General features: G+C 43.6%; 2 protein-coding genes across 5 annotated transcripts in view; both read right to left on the reverse strand.

Annotated features, from left to right (window-relative positions):
* Positions 1–12525, reverse strand: part of pacc1 (proton activated chloride channel 1) — a 183485-nt gene extending 170960 nt beyond the window's left edge. The window contains exon 1 of the mRNA XM_076146741.1: positions 12504–12525. The gene's annotated coding sequence lies outside the window, so the exon portion shown is untranslated. The remainder of the gene's footprint in view (positions 1–12503) is intronic.
* Positions 451–18424, reverse strand: loxl3b (lysyl oxidase-like 3b). Of its 4 annotated transcripts, XM_076146728.1 has the most exons (16): positions 18154–18424; positions 15486–15833; positions 15001–15164; positions 13808–14025; positions 11596–11661; positions 8984–9040; positions 8156–8363; positions 7893–8073; positions 6338–6492; positions 5479–5649; positions 3916–4075; positions 3092–3335; positions 2521–2636; positions 2029–2165; positions 1613–1724; positions 451–1501 (listed from the first exon to the last, which is right to left on the reverse strand). In XM_076146728.1, the coding sequence occupies exons 2-16, from the start codon at positions 15823–15825 to the stop codon at positions 1428–1430; spliced, it is 2403 nt and encodes an 800-aa protein (XP_076002843.1). In that variant the 5' UTR covers positions 15826–15833; positions 18154–18424; the 3' UTR covers positions 451–1427. The 4 variants fall into 4 exon arrangements, with proteins under 4 accessions (XP_076002843.1, XP_076002841.1, XP_076002840.1 ...); XM_076146726.1 differs by lacking the exons at positions 5479–5649; positions 8984–9040; positions 11596–11661 and adding an exon at positions 4697–4852; XM_076146725.1 differs by lacking the exons at positions 8984–9040; positions 11596–11661.
* Between the last annotated feature and the right edge of the window lie 340 nt (positions 18425–18764).

Here is an 18764-nt window from a genome sequence, read left to right on the forward strand (position 1 = left end):
AGACTGATATCAAATGATGGTGAAAAAGTGTGTTTACCTAAACAAAGTGTACAAAACAATTGAGTAATGACGAATTTCGTATACACTGGTGATCATTAGAAGACATTCCCATCCTTGTAACCTCCATTCATCTCAACATGGGGGCCCATAAATGCTGCTATGGAGAATATTGGCTTGACTGAGAGATATCATGAGATGTGAAGTGACTGCTTAATGTGATTGACTGCTGATCTTAATGAGATTATCCAGCAGTTGGAGCAAAGGTTAGGATTATCATTAAAAGGCCTGAGCAGATTTTGAGCTCAAACAACCGCCCCCAGGTCAAACTGAGTCACTGTCAACTCACCCAACACACACTTAACCCCCCCGTTCAACTATCTACGTTGGACTGGAATCTCCTCATAGTCATTTGAATTCCTAATAAAATGATCCATAATAATACACAGCACAAACATTTCTCCATTTTATTAGGTGCAGTGAGTGTGTGAGTAGATCAGTGAGAGGAAAGAGACAGTGATCTTTGATAGCTTCGCACCATTATGTCTGAGTTTTGGTTCTCTAAGATGATTAAAAATATACACACTAAGGCAAACTGACAACGAAGCACTTCATACTGAAAGTAACTAACTATCTTCGACTGTTCTCAAACACCTTGATATTGGTAATAAATATATTCACATCCTAACTGTGAGTGTGAAAGATGGCAGTAAACTGGAGGTCGAGGGTTCAGTGTTTTGCTCAGAGACACTTGCAGGCTACTGGCAGTAGTTACAGGATATCTCTGCAGCCCATAATACCCAGGATCAACCGACTCCAAAACCAGAACGGGCCCCGTTTACATCTACGTACATTATCTGAATGTGTGCCAGCCGACGTATGAATGAGGTCTGCCAGATGTGATAGCGCTGCTTCCTGCTTTTTAACATGCATTTTTATCTGATAACTAATCTGATGATTTATTATATTACCAAAACGTTTAAGGTCATTCTAAACCTCTTCGCTCCAAGTTGAGTAAAAATCGGGTCATAAAAAACAACAACACCTCATTCATAAATCCAGAATAGAAACAATAGAAGGCTGTACATTGATAAGTCATACACAGTGTATGGATAACAATCCTATCCTAGATTTTGTGATTTAAAAAAAAGTAGCATGATCTTACATCAGACTGAGAAAAAAGTTTGAACTTGAATATTCAAGTATAATTTCTGATATACAACACATTCACTAGAGGGAACATTCTGCTGGCTCCTTTTGTGAGCTATGCAGAATCATAGAGGGGATAATGACATGAGAAACACGTGGGGATCCATTGTAGTATCCTGAAAACAGAGGTGGGCGCGTCTCACTTTTTGAGTCAGTGAGGTCTGTTCTGTATACGTACGACCCCCCGTTTGCTTCCCGAGATGTCACGTGAGGATTGTCGATTATGAAATCTGGTTATTCAGCTGTCCGGGGTATTTCTCAAACCTCCTCTCTGCCTCCTCACTGAAGGCATCGCCTGCAGACGGAGAGAGAAACCCTCATTAAGACGAAGAGTGGAGTAAACATAGACATAAAAGTGTTAAAAGTGACATTATGGTCTGGTGCCGGAGTGTGTTTGGCAGTGTACCAATGTGGCAGTTATGGAGCCAGATGCGGTGTCCATCATATTTGCAGTTGCATTTCATGGCGTTATTGGTGAAGTCGCTCTCAGCCACTTCGTAATTGGGATTTATCACAACCTGAGCGGGGGAGGAACACAAACACACACGTTTCTAACACGCTGGATGGACACAAACAGGTCACACCTGTGGTAATCAAAGTTACACAATTGTTCGTTCACAACAATCTGATTTGCTGCCACAAACTTTGAGCGTCTGTCAAATGTGTGTGTTTACAATTATTTCCCACACGGCTGCAAACATGGAATTCTCCTCTACATACAATAACTGAGCAAAGTGAGCTGAGCGAAGTGCTGCCTCACAGCCTTATTGCTTTCCCCCATTCAGCCATTTCCCTGTTTCTATTTCTGTCCGTGCCGCTCACCTGCAGGATGTAGTTTCCAGCTCTGATGTCGGTGATGTCGATCCACTGACAGTCGATGTCGTGCCGGTACAAATCCCAGCAGCCCACGGTGATGCCCTGATCCCCAAAGTTGGCACATTCATACCTCTTAGAAACACCTGGACGGCACAGAACCACAGACACGAATGAGATTGAAATAACTGGGGCTAACAAAAAAAGGATTAGATCGCTTATTGCAGCTTTGTTATGTGCACCAATGACATCATCAATATTTGGACAAAGTACAAGTGTTTCTATTTCCATCCCAATCTGATCTGTGTGTTTGGATGTAGAGCATTCCATGTTCCTGTCATGTGAATGTAGCATATGAGGCCTTTTTTGTGACAAGTTGCGAGTTGGAAGCGACAGCTATTCCGTGATCCTCCATCTGTCACGGATTTGGCTGCGTAAGATTCCTCCCATCTGGTCCTGAAATGAAAGCAGACATTGTGGCGTGTTTCAGCTCACACTTACCCTCATGGCAGTCTGTGTCCTCCAGGCAGAAACTGGCTTTGTGTCCCTCTGCCACTTTGCTGCCATTAGAGTTCAGCAGATCGTAGTGAGTGAAGATGTCCATGCTGTGGTAGTGACTGGAAACGGACGGAAGAAAAAGGATAAGCTTGGATCCAATCAGAAATAAGACTGACAGAAAAGCTGCTTTTTACATTCCACATCCCGCCAGTCTGAGCCACTTCTTCCTCTGCTCACTCACAGATGCAAACTGCAGAGGTAAACTCAGTTATTGTACACATTGAAAAGTGGAGATATGGCGGAAATATTAAGTTTGGCTGTCTGTCAGATGAGATGAATAGCTACTGTTGAGATTTTGCACACGCTATATCCAGTGTGTAACCTCCTGCTCTGGACTGTAAATCTGTCAGTAGTGAGGCAAAGAGGAATTCTGCAACGGCTTGAGAAATCCTGTAACCATTCATCAAGATAAAGCTGTTTCTGCAGTGTTTTTGTACAACCCTAACCGATACGATTACTCTGCTACAACGGCCCAGCTGATGAATCTCTCCTCCACAGACTCTGTGTTTCATACCCGTGACAGGCGTGCCAGACCCAGGAGTGTCGGCCGGCCTTTGGTCTGAAATCCGCCCGGCCGATGTTGTGGATCTGAGAGGAGAAGCGAAGGAGGCGTCGGTGTCCGTAGGGCCAGTTGGCCTTGGCGGCGGATTTTGACAGGCAGTCCTCCTCGGCGGCGCAGTAGAGCATGTGCAGGGGGCGGTCCTCGATGTAAACCGTCTGCTCCACCAGAGGGGCGTTCAGGACGAGGTCAGAGGCGGCTGTGCACACAGTCAGAGGTACGATTGCTTATTTCAACGGGAAATTTACGCCGAAGCATTAGTGTCAATCAAGCACAAAAATGGACCTAAAAAGTACAGGAATTTGCGGTTTGTTGAGTTACAGAACGACATTGTCTCATACACTAAACCCAAAATGTACAATTAGAAATGCAGATCCTAAAGGTTCGTCTCTTTGTAGCAGCAGGATTTACAAACTGCACTGCAGCTCAAATTGGATTTTTCAGCCAATGTGACTCAAGGCCAACAACAACTGAGATGAAATACCTGTGGGATAATGAAATGTCAAAATATCATAAATTGTACATCTAAATGGGTCCAATCTGCAATAACACACACCACCAATCCAAGTCCCAACATCTGAACTGGTGATGTAACTGCAGTATTGAATGAAAGTATTGTTACAGTTTACAAATCCATCATGGTTCTTCAATTACGAGTAAATGTTCTCATTACACCACCAACAAAATATAATGTGTCATAAATCAAATACTAGTCGTTGTCCTACTAGTCTGTGTGATGTGTACGAGTAACTCTCTTAGTGAGAGCTTCAGTCTCTCACTCTCAGAGCAGATGACTCCCGCTGCAAACTTTGCCGCCGCCTTCTGACAGCTGACCGCTTTGTGGTGCTGGCACTGACTCAGAGACATCTCGCTCCCCGTGCACTTCACGCCGCTCATCACCATCTCCGTCACGTTGCTGCTGTCCCAGTACCAGGTTTCCTTGGGACAAGCGCAGAGACATGCGGGCGCACACACACACGGAGAGCATCTATTAGCACAAATGGAACTGCGAGAGAGAGTTCAGTGTGATGTTTGTACTCAGGAAAACAGATGTTCCTGACTCATGTTGGCTGCTCTCTGAGGGGCGCCATGTGAAGGAGAGTTTATGAGCACCGGGGAGCAATAACTTTGTTCAGACGGAGGCCGATATACTAATCAGATACAGGTATTCCAAGCACTGTGAAATGAATCAGAGACTTACTGATATTTATGATCGCCTCAGTTAGTTTTGTCCTCTGAGCCAGAATTTGCAAGTACCAGTGTAAAAACTGCACAATGCAGCATGGAGTTTGTCTTGTTTGATGTTTAAGCGATCCGTCTCTCACATTTCTATTAATAATGGGAGATATTATTTGAATATATGACAATCTGGTCTGTCTGTTATTGCAACTGTGGAGAAACTGACAATCCTAACTAACTTGAATAGTTTTATGGTTTATTATAGATTTTCGACTTTGTTTGCTCCAAATTTGGATTGTTAATCAGTTTAGAGCACTGCACTATGAAGTTTCTCAAGTGGGAAACTAAACTCTCTTCATTCGTGTCCTTGGTCCTACTTACAGTGATGGCATGCATGGAGTAGCCCAGCCCTAGCTGCCTGCAAACCACCATGGCTTCCTTTGTGGTCCAGCCTGTGCTGCACACTGTGCCCCACTTGGACCCAACCTGAATCTCCACTCGGCCCTCATAACTGCTCCGGCCGCCCACTATCCGGACCTGCAGAAACGTCCTGCTAGAAGTCAGTGAAGGGACACACACTTCCTGTCCTGTCTCTGACCTGTCTGCGTTCGGCGGATTAATTCAGGGTCTGGGCAGAGGTTAAATGTGTTGTTGAAGAAGAAGTGGGTTAGTTTGTTTTTTCTAGGCAAGAAGCACGTCAGAATTGTTTCTAAATGAAGTCACGACTTGGCTTGGTGGTCAGTGGCTTTGACTTTGATTAGAGGCTTGGGGAGTGTGTCCATATGGAAGAGACCAAACTCACTCTGGTCTTTCCACGTAGGAAAACCTCTTCTCCATATTGAAATTATAACGTACTGTCATTCATCAGTGCTACATGCATGTTCAAATATGAACCATAAATCACCGGTGTGTTAGAATGATACATATATTCATATCTGAACAGCTTTGCATCGTATTTAAACATAACTATAAACTCAAAGGCCACTTTATCACGTACAACTTCCCATTTTGGGTTGCAGGCTGCAGGGATCGTGCTGTAACTTGTAGTGTACATGGATGTCGCTGAGTAACCGGCCACAGAGTGCACAGTATGCGACAGTACGTTACATTTGCATATGGCAAAGTTACCCAGAATGTTGCACTTGGTGTTGTTAATAACCTACTTTCATGCCCTGGCTAGCATAACCCAAGCCCAGCTGCCTGCAGGCCACCATGGCCTCCTTGGTGGTCCAGCTCTCTCCACAGATCAGACCCCAGCGCTGTGTTCCGTTAGAGTCCGAGGTCAGCAGCTCCACGCGGCCCTCGTACTGGGTCCGGCCTCCCGTGAGCTGGATCTGTGTGCGGCCGCAGGGTTAGGAGGCAGAGCAGAGATGCACACGAGCCCCAAACATACTTGTGGGATAAATATGCTGATACTGCCATGTTACAAATGTTCTTTACTAAGTCTGTTACTTTGATTGTAAACTTATCAATGAGATGAATGTGAAGACTTGCTGCAGTTTCTATCCCACATTGCCTGGCTGCTCTGAGTGCATCTATAGGAGCATCGTCTGGTAAAATACAAACTGTACCACCAGGAATACTGTTTGTTAAAGGGATATCACTGCTGTCAGGAAAAATGTAGCTGTATTTTTCAAACAATAAAACCATGTTTGAGGCGTTTTGAGCTAAAGGCCATTTTAAATACGCCTATATTTCTGTGACGGCAATGATATGAACTTTTTTTTCTAAAAGTATTTGTTGAGTGTTAGGATGTGAGATTTCTTGAGCTGTTAGCTTTGAATTTCACATCCTAGTGCAACCAGAGAAGCACGTTAGTGCAGCAAACAAAGACAGGACTGGACGGACAGGGGTTAAGGCAATAAACACAATATAAGACATCTTAATGTTCTCTACTATGCTGCAGCTACCAAGTCAGAGAGGAAGGCAAATATAAATCAGATTCAGTATAAACAATTCATTCAACTTTCCAGCTTTTCATAAAATGAGAGTATTGTTGTAGTAAGCAGGTTCAGGTCTGACCGAGGTCTCCAGCCCCATGTTGGGCACGTTGCAGCGGACAGCAGCATCCTCGCTGTGCTTACAGTCCTCAGCAGTGATGTTCTTAAAGGTGCAGTTCCAAATGGACTTCTCCTGACCCACACACTTCACCTCGTTCATGTAGATGGGGCCCATTCCTGGACAGACAGAGAGACAGACAGTACTTTTACGGCTGAGCTCTAATTGGTTTCATCCTCTTGGACCGGAAGGTCTGCGTTCATTTGTCGCCGCCCCATTTGTTACTTTGTTTGTCAGAACTTTAGTATAGCTTGCATTTTACATAACTTTTCACTTGATTTCTAGGATATAGACACTAAAAGCACATTTAAAATCAATGTAAACACAACAGATTTAGGCGAAAGGCTCATTTTTATCTGTAGTGTCATCTGTATCCCTTAGCAGTACTACTATTGTGTAATATGATGTTGTCCTGTTTTCATCCAGAGGACTGGTGGTGACAGTATCATAACACAGTTCATCACCTCTGGCGTGTTTGCTGAGCATGCATGTTCACTCTTGTTCACGCTGGACTCTCAGCTCTCTGACCCCAGAGCCAGACACCATGAGATGTTGCCTTATGCAAGGAATTCCTTCAGTGGTTCACATTTTCAGCTTCAGTGACATTTGGGAATGTTTCTGAGATCAACGCTGCCAGGTGGTGGTCTAACATCCGTTCCGAGCACAGAGCGGGTATGCTGCTCCCTCAAAGACATTTTGTCACGAACCTCGTCAGCCGACTTCCTCTGCGGCGGCGATCATTATGTACACACGGGAGCGGACATCCCTGCCCAGTGTCTCTGAGAGACGCTCTTTAAAAGACTGCTTGTTTCTCCATTGATGGAATCTCAAGGCAGTTTACCAACATACCAAGAGCTTCCCCATGTTCTTGGAGAGCGTCCATAATGAGGAGCACAGGCAAACATGACATATTTTAGCCCTGAGCTGGAACTCTTACCCTGACTGACTGTTAATGAAGAGAATTTTGTGACTGGACTTTGCTGCGGATTAAATCTTTGACTTTCTGTACACTGGATACAAGTTCAAACAGGGTCGAGATAAAGCTGCCAACCCCCTAATACAAGCGTGAGTCGTTCACAGTGACACCCACACACACACACACACACACAAACACACAAAAGAGACCACTTGAAACAACGTAATTCACTATCATTTAAAAAACTGTAATACCGTTAACAATGTTACTTTAACTATGTCAGTGCATTCAACTACAATAATCTGGTGTAAAATAACACAATGTCCATATCTATCTAATGTAACACTGGTTGGAATTCAGTCCTAATATAGGAGTGACACTTTTGTGAAGCAACCAGTGAATGTAAACATCTTTCTTTCTTTCTTTCTTCACAGCATTCCTTTACTTATATAAACTGGTTCCATGTAGGAATGTGGACTTGTTGGGGGGCAGATTATGAGTTGGGGTCAAAAGATGACCCTAGATAAGACAGGCAGCAGGCAGGCAGCTGATGACTGAAGTCCTGTCTGAATCCCTTCTGTTATGAGCAGTAGATGGACTCACCCTGTCCCATGCGGGCTCCGGTGAGAGCCTCCTTAGCGCTGCCAAAGCCGAGCTCCCTGCAGACGACGCTAGCTGACTGCAGGTTCCAGCGGTCGTCACACACCGTTCCCCATTCATTCTCTTTCAGCACCTCCACCCGCCCCTCGCCCACCTTGGCGCCTCCCTTCAGCCTCACGTTGCTCTAAATGACAGAAACATGTGAAATTACACAGGAACAGTGACCTTCAAATCCTCCAGCATCATGTAATTAAAAACTGCCATACCGAAATCTTTAATTTCTTCTTGATGCCGATGTTTTGCGTGAACAAAGGTCCCGGCATGCAGCTGACAACAGCCGGCATGCCGCCCGCACAGGTTATGGTGGAGTTTGGCTTGTTGAACTCCAGTGGGCAAGCAGCCAAGTGGACCTCTGTGCCCGTACATGCCACAGAGTGGATGTGGAAGTGATGCCTCTGACGCTCCAAATACAGCCTGAATGGAAGAGAAAGGCGGAAAGACAGGTGACTCACACAGTCCATGAATTAATCAATCAATCAATGACGCTACACAATCCTACTGCAGTGATTGTTTTATGTCCTTATGACACACAAACACACACACACACAAATCAGCCCATGTCACAGTAAGAGTGTAATCATATTAACACACATCATCACAGTTATTCTCTCAACACATTGAACCCACAACAGGGATTGCGTAACACTGCCTAAACAGGTGTGTAAGAGATGTTGATGTAAGTATGTTACAGATAAAAAGGACCAAACCAAAACAAAAATGTGGCACTTTGACAAACATTAAACACAAACTCCTACTACACTATAGAACTTTCCTTTAAAGCTTATTCTGAACATCCATGAAATTAGTATTTAAACTAAATATTAGAGAAAAGTATGATGGATTTGGTGTTTGCCTGGTGTGTTGTCTGACTAAAAAAACAAATCAGCTATTTGTTGGCCAGTTTTGGCATCAAACACTTTCCCGTTAGTTTAAGTGTGTGTTCTGTGTGAGGTTATGTGTAAGCGGCACATGTGTGTGTCGGACTTTTTACAGATAGTCGTCTATGCCCACATGAACGCTTATCCTCACATTACCTTTTCCCAGAGCTGCTCTGTTTAGACTTAGAGTTAGCTTTAGCTTTGGATGTCTGCCTGCAAGGTAAACAGGGGTTAGACTGCACAGTTAGGAGAGGAAAATGACATGACAAAGTGAAAATGACATGATGGGACAATTACAGACTGTAAGACTGACAAAAGGTGACAAACAATCATATTGTTTAAAATTCTGACATTCAGTTATTTCATCAGCAACAGCTCATACATGATTAGTACAAACTATATGATCTATTTATAGTACTACTGCTATAGTATTAGAGTCAATGTGAACTTCAAGTTACCACATTGACTTGTTTTGCCGTTACTCTACACAGGCCTTATAAATACTACACAATCTTACATGCTGGTGTAATAAATCACTTTGTGCGAAAAGGATTTAGTGGCACTTTCGGGGGTTAGTGGCTTCTGTGGTGTTCCTCTACAATCTACTCTCTGCAAACCATTATTACCTCAGCCAAGGAGCTCGTGCTTGCATCTGCATTTGTTTGTCTGTTTTTCAGCAGGATTTACAAAAGGTGCCATGCGGATTTGGGCTTTTGCAGACTGACGGGAAGCGGCTGAACTGATTCAATTTTGAGGCAGATCCAGATAGGAGTACAGATACAGATTTTTGCCAATGGTTTTGCCAATTTCTCAAAAACAAAGACCCAAATTGTATTATTAAGAAAATCAGGGTATGTGTAACTTGCAATTTTGCCCAAATCCAGACATTGGTGGTGACGTAGTGGATTAATATACAGGTGCAGCTCAATAAATTAAATTATTATGGTATCTTCCCCATGATTGTGTCTCCTACTGAACCAGACTGAGAGACACTTCAAAGGCTCAGGAAACCTCAGCAGGTGATTTGAGTTAATGAGCTGATTAGAGTGCGACCCTGTGAGGCTACAATATTGAACTCCTTCACAATATTCAAATAAAGGCTTGAAATACTTCACTTAGTGTGTTATGAATCTATAATATAAGAGAGTTTCACTTTTTGAATTGAATTTCTGAAATCAATTAACTCTTTCACGATATTCTAATTCATTGAGCTGCACCTGTAGAGGCTCAGACAGGGGTCACTTTTATGAACGTGCTGCAGTAAGGACAGACATGTGCAGCTCAACTCAATCTTTACTGAGGTCAGCCGCATATGATGAGGCAGATCCAGCATTTTTCTGACATAGAGTAAACACTTACAGATATAGATCCAGTACATGATAACGTCTGCAGCACTGCAAATTGATTTTGTGACACTCATTGTCCAAACTTGGGAAAGCCCAAGTTTGGACAATGAGTGTTTTTTGGCTGGTCGTCTGAGCAGCCAAAAAACAAATGCTGTGAATTATTTGCAGACTCTAACAGATGCAGGTCGGCTCTTGTAACGTGTATTCATGCAGGCCCGTGACTGTTTCGGTTGAAAGAACTTGGAATGAATGTTACTGATCTCCTCCAAAAAGCATGCCATGACAGGGAAAAGAGGCACTCCAGCTGTTGCGTTTGATTGAACAGACTAATTCGTGGAGTGTTAAAAAACCGGGCACTCACACAGCACAGATTGGCGACATCTGTCCCATCAGGAGGGCCATAACGATGATCCAACTCATTATAAACACCTGAATTTCTTTTTAATGTAACAACTATCTAAAGCACAAACAGCGAGTTATCATGCTCATACTGGAGTGTTTAGATCCAGTTGGTTTACATCTATTGGCTTTACCAATAGACCAAGTTAAATCTTTCCACCTAAACTAGCTAATGTTTGTTAGATGATGATTCGAATGTTGATGGTGTGTCAGAAATTGTAATGCTTTCTGACGCAAGGAAATAAAGGTTGTTCTATGCATAATGTTTGTGTTGGTTTGTCATGTAGATCTATCAAAATCTAGATAGGGCATTTAAATAGTGTATTAATAAACTGTAAAAGTTGTGAATAATGGACTAAGTAATTGCAAATGTTGCTGCAAAATTAAGAAATTACAGCAGCAAAATTAGTTATTTTGATTGCAATAATCACAAAAAGAAATCCTGAAATCCTGGGGAGGTTGTCAAGTTTCCAAATCCCATAATGTATTAGTGTATTAAATTTACAATGAAATGAAACAGAAACAAATATAAAATAATAAATTAAATAAATACATTTTTATCTAATAAATAAATTTGGATAAATAGATAAAATAATAAGTAAATGTTTGATATTCTTACTCTAAAATGACTACTTGATTAGTAGACTTATTAGACTAGGATTAATTTGTCTATGAATGAATCTAACGGTTTGAAATTGTATATGTACATGTTTATGCATTTCCTCCGGTGTTAGTCAGAACAATCTGTGCCATGTCAGTGGAAATATGACAGAAGACAAACAAAAGAGTCCTAAAAAGAGAATGAAACCTGCAGATATGGCACCCCTGAGTTATAACGGCATAAAAACAAACATGTACCCATTCACATGCAGCAGGGTGTGGAGGGGGGGGAGGGTTGACTACCTAGGTGAACATATGAGCTAACCAGTTATTGTCTAGGTCTACAGGAAACCCACTGTCACAGACACGGTGCACACACAGCGGAGGTGGAGGTGGACAGTGGGTTGTCCCGCTACAGAATACCTTCCACTGGCTGAAACATTAACCTTTGGCCTGGAGACCTTCTGTGCAGCTCGCTTTGTCAGACGTCTGCAATGGTGAGACAGCCAGGTTACATACAGGGGGAGAAGTGGTGTGCACTACACACAGACACATGCTCACACACACACACAAAGACAGACAAACAGACAGACAGACAAACAGACAGACAAAGTACTGCAGGCCAGTGATTTGACATTCCCCAGATTCTTCTTCTGTTAGAAAGCTGGTTCAGGTCACCAATACATGGTGACAAACACCGCACAATTAGTGCTTCCAACTATCCTAAATCCAACACTGTGCCGGCCACACAATACAGTTTACAATTCACACACAAACACTCTGTTGGCCTTATAACACCACTAAGTTAGTAACACCCACACTACTACAATATAGTGAGAGCAGATACAGCAAAATGTATAAAAGTCAACAAGTAACAACACACTGGGTTAAGGAAAATGCAAAAATGTGTCACTTTTGTCACTTTGAAATGTCTCGCAAACTGAAATCTGACAAATACTCCTGCCTGAAATGATGAGCAGAAACTGAGCGTAAGTAAATGAAATGTCAGGACAGCTGCAAAGATCCATACTGTGCCTGTTTAAGCTCGGAAATAAAGCCTGGGTCTCCATCTTCTACATCTAAATCCAGGTCTTCACAAGCTGCCTCATGTCATTGACTGTTTTCAGATGAATATTAAGTTTATTTAAATAACAATTATGACAGCCAACATTAGAAATGCTACTCAAAAAGAATAAAAGACCAAAACCATGGCACTGAACAACCGGACGATCAGAATATGTACGTTGGCTTCACTCCGGCCATTGTAGTCAGTGCGTCATGTGACCAACCATCTCTCTCTCTCTCTCTCTCTCTCTCTCTCTCTCTCTCTCTCTCTCTCTCTCTCTCTCTCTCTGGCTCGCAGCCTTCACACACGTCTGAGAGAAAACACACGTTTCCCCTCGTACTACTGTGAACCATCTGCACGGTGATGAATCGGGAGCCTTTGGCTGGAGCGCAGCCTGGAATGTGTGCAGTCACATTGGATGGACACACAAGGAGAGGAGAGCAGAGGTCTGCGAGTCCACTCAAGATGTCTCTGTCCCCACAAACCACTGGACCGTCCAATTTCACAACGCGTTCCTTCCATCTACAGTCCATCACCTGAATCTAAACAAAAATGCATTGATAGAGCCTTAATGTTGCTACTGGACTCAAGTGTTAAAGTTCCTCCCCAGTTATCCAGTATGAGATGTTTATCGTCCTCCTGTGTGCACGTTAGGTCATCAAACATAAAAGTAACAGACCACTAAAACGGGTTATTAATGTCATTTGCACAACCTCTAGTTCTTCATCATATAAAAGCTGTTTGTGATCGACTCAGACATTAGAATTCCAACGCAACCTGAGCTAAACCCTTGAGCTCAACAAACCACAGCTGGATTTTAAAAAAACACACGCCCACTGGCCACTTTGCATCTTTAAGTAATAAATACGCACAATGATACGACGAAATTAAATACATGTGACCCAACTGGGACACGAATTAACCGTGGCTTTATTGCGTATCCTTTGGAAGAAACAAAATCGTCCTCAGAGGGGACAGACAAGCAGCAGTGCGTCCAAATGCTTCAGCTTCCATTGTGAGTGCTTATCCACAGTAAGTAACAATAACTCCATATCATGTCCAGTTTGTGTGTAAGTGCTCGGTTCGGTCTGGGTGCGAGCGCTACTTGACAGGTCGGAGTGAAACCGAGGGAATGCCAAAACGTTCCCGACAGGCCACAGCATACATTCCCATTCTGGAGCGGATGAGAAAGCTGTGAACAAAAGGTTGTGTTTGTGTTTGTGTTGTCTCTCAGTCGACTTCCGCTATTGCTGCTGGGACGCAATAAACCTTCTTTTTAGACTAGGTTGTTAAGAGTTCTGGTTCTGGTTTATCAGATCAAGACCCGGGCAGCTTCTCTGTAAGCCGTGTTTGTAATTACACTCACGGAATGTTCCATTTTGAGAGGGAGAAGGTGCTCTTTGTTAAATCTGCAAACCTTTGGAGAGCAGGGATCACATCTTTTACAAAAGGGTCATACTACCAAACTACCGGAAATCTGGGAATCAACACTCTTCCCTCACCGAAACCTCTTATCCGGCTCATTCCTCTCACCTACTTCACCTCGGTGCGCTCCAGAGATTCACTTACTTGTAGAAGTTCTTGTTGACTTTCCTCTCGTGTGGGAATCCGAGCATGCCGCACACGACGTGGGTGTTTTTGATGGTCCAGCCCAGGTCGCAGATCTGCACCCAGCTGTCTTTGTGCTTCACCTCAACGACACCCTCTGTGATGGGCATTCTTTTCTTCGTCATGGTAACCACGGGTCGGAGTCGCACCTCCTCTACCTTGTTGTCAGTAACGTGTGCCTGGTGGGAGAGAAACATGGATGACAGTCATCTCACGCACACACACACACACACACACACACTTCTGATATGACATCCGGATGCTCAAATGAATGCAAACCTAACAATCAATTAAGCCTCCTGACTGTGGAATTCTCTCATTCACAACACGTCGGGTAAAGCCTTAATTGAGCTGTGAGTCACACTCATTATGTGGAGTGATTTTAAGAGTCAACAGTCCAATCCTCTCACTAACGGCTCGTACGTGGTAACCGTGACTTTCTCTTATTGCAGTGAGTGAATTCCACTGTGGTGGAGTGGGAGGAAAAGCTGGCGGTGGGCTCGGATCGTAGTCTGGACGCCACATTGGACAGAGCAACTGCCAGAAAGAGAGAAAGTAGTTCTGCTTTTCCACTTACGCCCCCTTATGCTCCTACTATATCTTTGATGTGTGAGAGACGGACCTCATCTGATGAAACTTAAGGCTTCAAGTTGTGGTATAATTGTGTATTTGAGGTGAATTATCCCTTTATTATTTCCCCATGGTGCCCGGCTCACTGTAGCTGCTGAGGAAAGGGTCGACATTACTCGGCCACATTCCAGGTGCAGAATTTCCCAACCGGCCTAGGGAACTCAACCCGTGACCCTGAGGTCACAACCGCACTTCTGTACTCGTTCGACCTCTGCAACCCCTGCAAACAATCAGTGGACGTGTTAGACGCTGCAATTAGTTATGCCAAACAGTGAGGACAGCAGACTCAGAGCTCCTGCTGCTTTAACGGGTTAAAGCCACATAGTAAAGAGCAGAGCTAACTGACACCGTGTGCGTGTGTGTGTGTGTGTGTGGCCTTTGGTGAACAGCTACAGGTGGAGTTGCACTGGGCCGTAAAACGTCTCCTATGAGCCTTAGGGAGTCTATAGGGCCAATAGGTGAACCTCCTCAAGTCTGAACTTCCATTTTGCTGAAGCTTGTGAGTCTTTTTTTTGATAACTTACGTCAATGATATTTGAATCCACGAAGCCAGGAATCCTCTCGTCTTTGCACACGACCCCGGCATCTTCTTCATGGGTGCAGTCGCTGTTGCCCCAGCCGCGGGACTTGCAGAGTTCAATGCTCTTCTCACCTCCGTTACACTGCACGTTGTCCAGCCAGATTTTCCCTGAAACAGGCAGCAGACTGTCAGTGTGGCTCCAGCACAATCCCAAGCTGGGGAAACCAGTCAGTCCAGGGCCAGAAGTAACACTTGGTTGCTTATAAAACCGGTGCAAAAAAGGGACAAATGGAATCTTACTCCACAGCATTTAGTCTAGACGGGAACGTTATGAGGGCACAATACCTGCAAAGCCATGCGGCCCGATCTGTCTGAGAATATTCAGAGCAAACGCAAGCTATTATTGTTCAAAACTCCATCAATACATTACTCAAGTGCATCGATGGTGGATTAGAACTGAAATTGAACCCGGTCTGCGGTCGCTCTCACCTTGGCCGTTGCCATATTTGGCACTGTGGGTCCAGCCTGTGGCTTCCACGAAGCCCAGCTGGCGGCAGAGCACGTGTGCGTTAGCCAGAGAGAAGTCGTCATCGCAGATGGTTCCCCACTCGCCCTTGTAGAAGATTTCTATCCTTCCCTCGTTGTGTTTTCGGGGATATCCTGTCAGCCGGAACCTCAGTCGCTCAGTCTGCGGCCGCGGGGAGGAGGGGGAGGGCGTAGGTGTGGGCGCGGCTGAGGTTGATGGTGTGGTCTGGGCGAAGCAGCAAGGTAACCACATCCCAATCAGAAGGATGAAGGCAAACTGTCGCCTGTGTTTTGACTTCTCCATCGCTTCAGCTGAAAAACACAGCAAATGTCAATAAGCAGCTGGTTTCAGCAATTCTAGAAACGAGTACCTCTTTGTTACTTTGAGGACGTCTTTGTGTTAAGGTTAGAACAAGCAATGAACATCCCACTGGTGTTGAGTCTCTATCCAGCTTTGTTATGAGTCTTTGGTTTGTTCCTACACGATCTACTCCTTGGTGGACACAGTTTATGTTATCAGTAATCGTATCTGAAAGCTGTGAGTCAACAGTCATAGAGTTTATGTACTAGGATAGTCAGTCCAAGATGATGGATGACTAGGATTCATTCAAGAAGGATGTGTAAGCCTCAAGGTATCAGTAAAGAAAGTGATAGTATTTTATAATCAAGTAAATGAATTGAAAGCTGCCTCCACTTCAAAGCTCTGACCAATCTGTCAACACAAACCATCTTCTCTCTTACAGTAATGAGAATCTGAGCTGGAGGTTCATTCCCCCGTGTGATCAGAGCATCTTCTCACTCCACAGATTCCTAAAGGTCAGAGCCAAAACTCTTTTCTTGAGAGCTTGGTGTACAAAACAAGAGAGCTACAAACCAATGAGCTCAAACGGGCAGAACATATGGATGACTCTCTCTATCTCTCTCTCTCTCCTCTTGAAGATTGGCTCGTTCCAGCAGCGTGATTCAAACCATCTGCGCCGTGTTTACGCAACTCTCACAGGGGAACATTTAACAAAGTCTAGGCCTCAATGACCGCACCACTAAGAGCATCACAAAGGTTACTTGGATGTTTAATGTACTTGGCAGCTTCATTTTTCACGTCTCTCCAACTTTCACAGCTTTTTTTTGGGAATATAAATGCGCAATGCAGGAATGTTTCGGGTTTTTACAAAGTAGCTGTTGCATTTGGGAGTCATTGAAATTGAGGGTAATCCTTCAAATGAGGCTAGAGTTATTAGCACGGAGGCTGTTATGTCTTTGACTACACAAAAGAGTTCCGAGGCTTTTTCCGTGACATTTTTGTAGAACAATACCGAATATGATGGCGTGATGAGCAGTTCTTTCTGATCTCAATACAAGGTGCCCTGGTCCTAAGAACCTCACTTTTTCCTAAACCTTCCAGAGCTCTGTTAGGTACTGAACACTGCATAGACCTGCTATTGATAGGTTGACAGCCACACTCCTTTTTCAAGCGTTTAGCAAGCAGGGGGGGGGGGATTCTCCTGCTGAGACACAAATACAGTAGTGTGGCGTATTTGTACAGGGACCACAAAATGAAGGTACCCTTTTCCAAAACATGTCCGTAACTGACTGCAGCGTCTGAGTCCCATTTCACACTGTATGGAAGGTACACACTCATAAGTTCCCACCAAGGTTTGGGCCACTATGCAAAGGCACACACTATATTTGTATTGAATGTCAGGTTTTGATGTTTGTCCCGAAGGAGGAAAAATGCATTTCGGCTTATTTCCAGTTATGCTCAACGATCTGTCCGGAAGGGATGAACGATTTAGAGGAAAATTACTTTTCCACCTTGTTGTGGTTTGTGGAAACTGAACCGAAATCAGACTTTAAGGCAGTTTGAGTAGCAGAGATTCGTTTCCGCTGGAGACTTTATGATTTAGACGTAAAGTCAGGAATCTTACCCCACATTAGGAGGACGGATAATGAAGAGCACAGTGGAGGAAGCATGTGAAGACGCTTAAGGAAATTCTTGTCAAGGTTGGAAAAAAGAAGAAATGGAAACATATGGTGGTCCAATATTTGTTAGCAGTTTGGATTTCTGGGTTCAGGATGTGTAAATAACTCCACTGGTCCACCGGTCCGGATACACAAACCATATACCCGCCATGAAAACTTTTCCAAACACAGTAGAGACATAAACACATGACATTAGTAGACAGATTCGGCTCAGATGGACCACAGTACCAATACAGTGCCCTGCGGTCCTCCTTTATCCAGGTCTGTATCCGGCTTTGGGGAACATAAGAAGTTTCCTGCTGCAACATTCCTGACATTTCTGACAATCTCTCCAGCATTTCATCTCCTCAAACGTACAAGAAAGGGGGAGTTTGTTTAAGAAGTGTGGATATTATGAACAGAACTGCTACAGAATGAGCTCCAGTAGATTAACACTTTTACATTTGAGAGTTATTCAACTATTCTGTATTCTGTATCTGTTCGATACAATAGCCTGTATAAAGTACATTTTACTGTCCATACTGTAGTTTTAGCAAATGATACCATGCTGTTTCCTGTTTTCTTCCAAGTTAGAAAGTTTTAACAGTGGTTTTCATACATTTCGCCGACATGTAAAACAGTAAAATTCAGTAAATTACTCAAATTTCCTTACCTTATAATTCTAGTATGCTGAGGTTATAACGGTTCCACTGGCAAAATAGGGGAGTTATGTTTCAAAAGTTTCGATATCCAGAAGTGCATTAGCTAAAAAACAAACAAACACAAACACAAGACTAAAGTAAATATCTCATAATTGACGCTAATTCATCGTCTCAGTCAAACACGGCTGTAATTTACGGTGCAGCTAATTACTCCTTTCAGCCTTATTGTCTGTAAATTGCCAGCTGTACAGCCCCGCTAGAGGAGGAGGAGGAGGAAGAGGATGGGGACTGGAAAGGGGCTGGATTTATTCCCTGGGAAGACACTAACTCTTTCATGGATGGTTCCGTCACAGCTCTTCACCTTTCATAACGCGAAACAACCTGAATTTTACCTCCCTGCCTGTTCAAAATTGACAAATGTAATTTTACGGCGACAAACTTACAACACAACAGGGACCCAACATTCACTAATACACCTCAAAATTACAATGAATCCAGTATTTGTGGAGCGAATGTTTGATTTTTAGACTTAGTGGTAAATATTAACCACGTATGCACCAGTGAACCCTATAAAAACAAGTCTAAAATATAAACGAGTTCTCTAAATAAAGAAATACGGACG

Source organism: Genypterus blacodes, unplaced genomic scaffold, assembly GCF_046128005.1.
Source record: "Genypterus blacodes isolate CSIRO-AG114 ecotype Tasmania unplaced genomic scaffold, CSIRO-AGI_Gbla_v1 ptg000033l_1, whole genome shotgun sequence".
Lineage (NCBI taxonomy): Eukaryota > Metazoa > Chordata > Actinopteri > Ophidiiformes > Ophidiidae > Genypterus > Genypterus blacodes.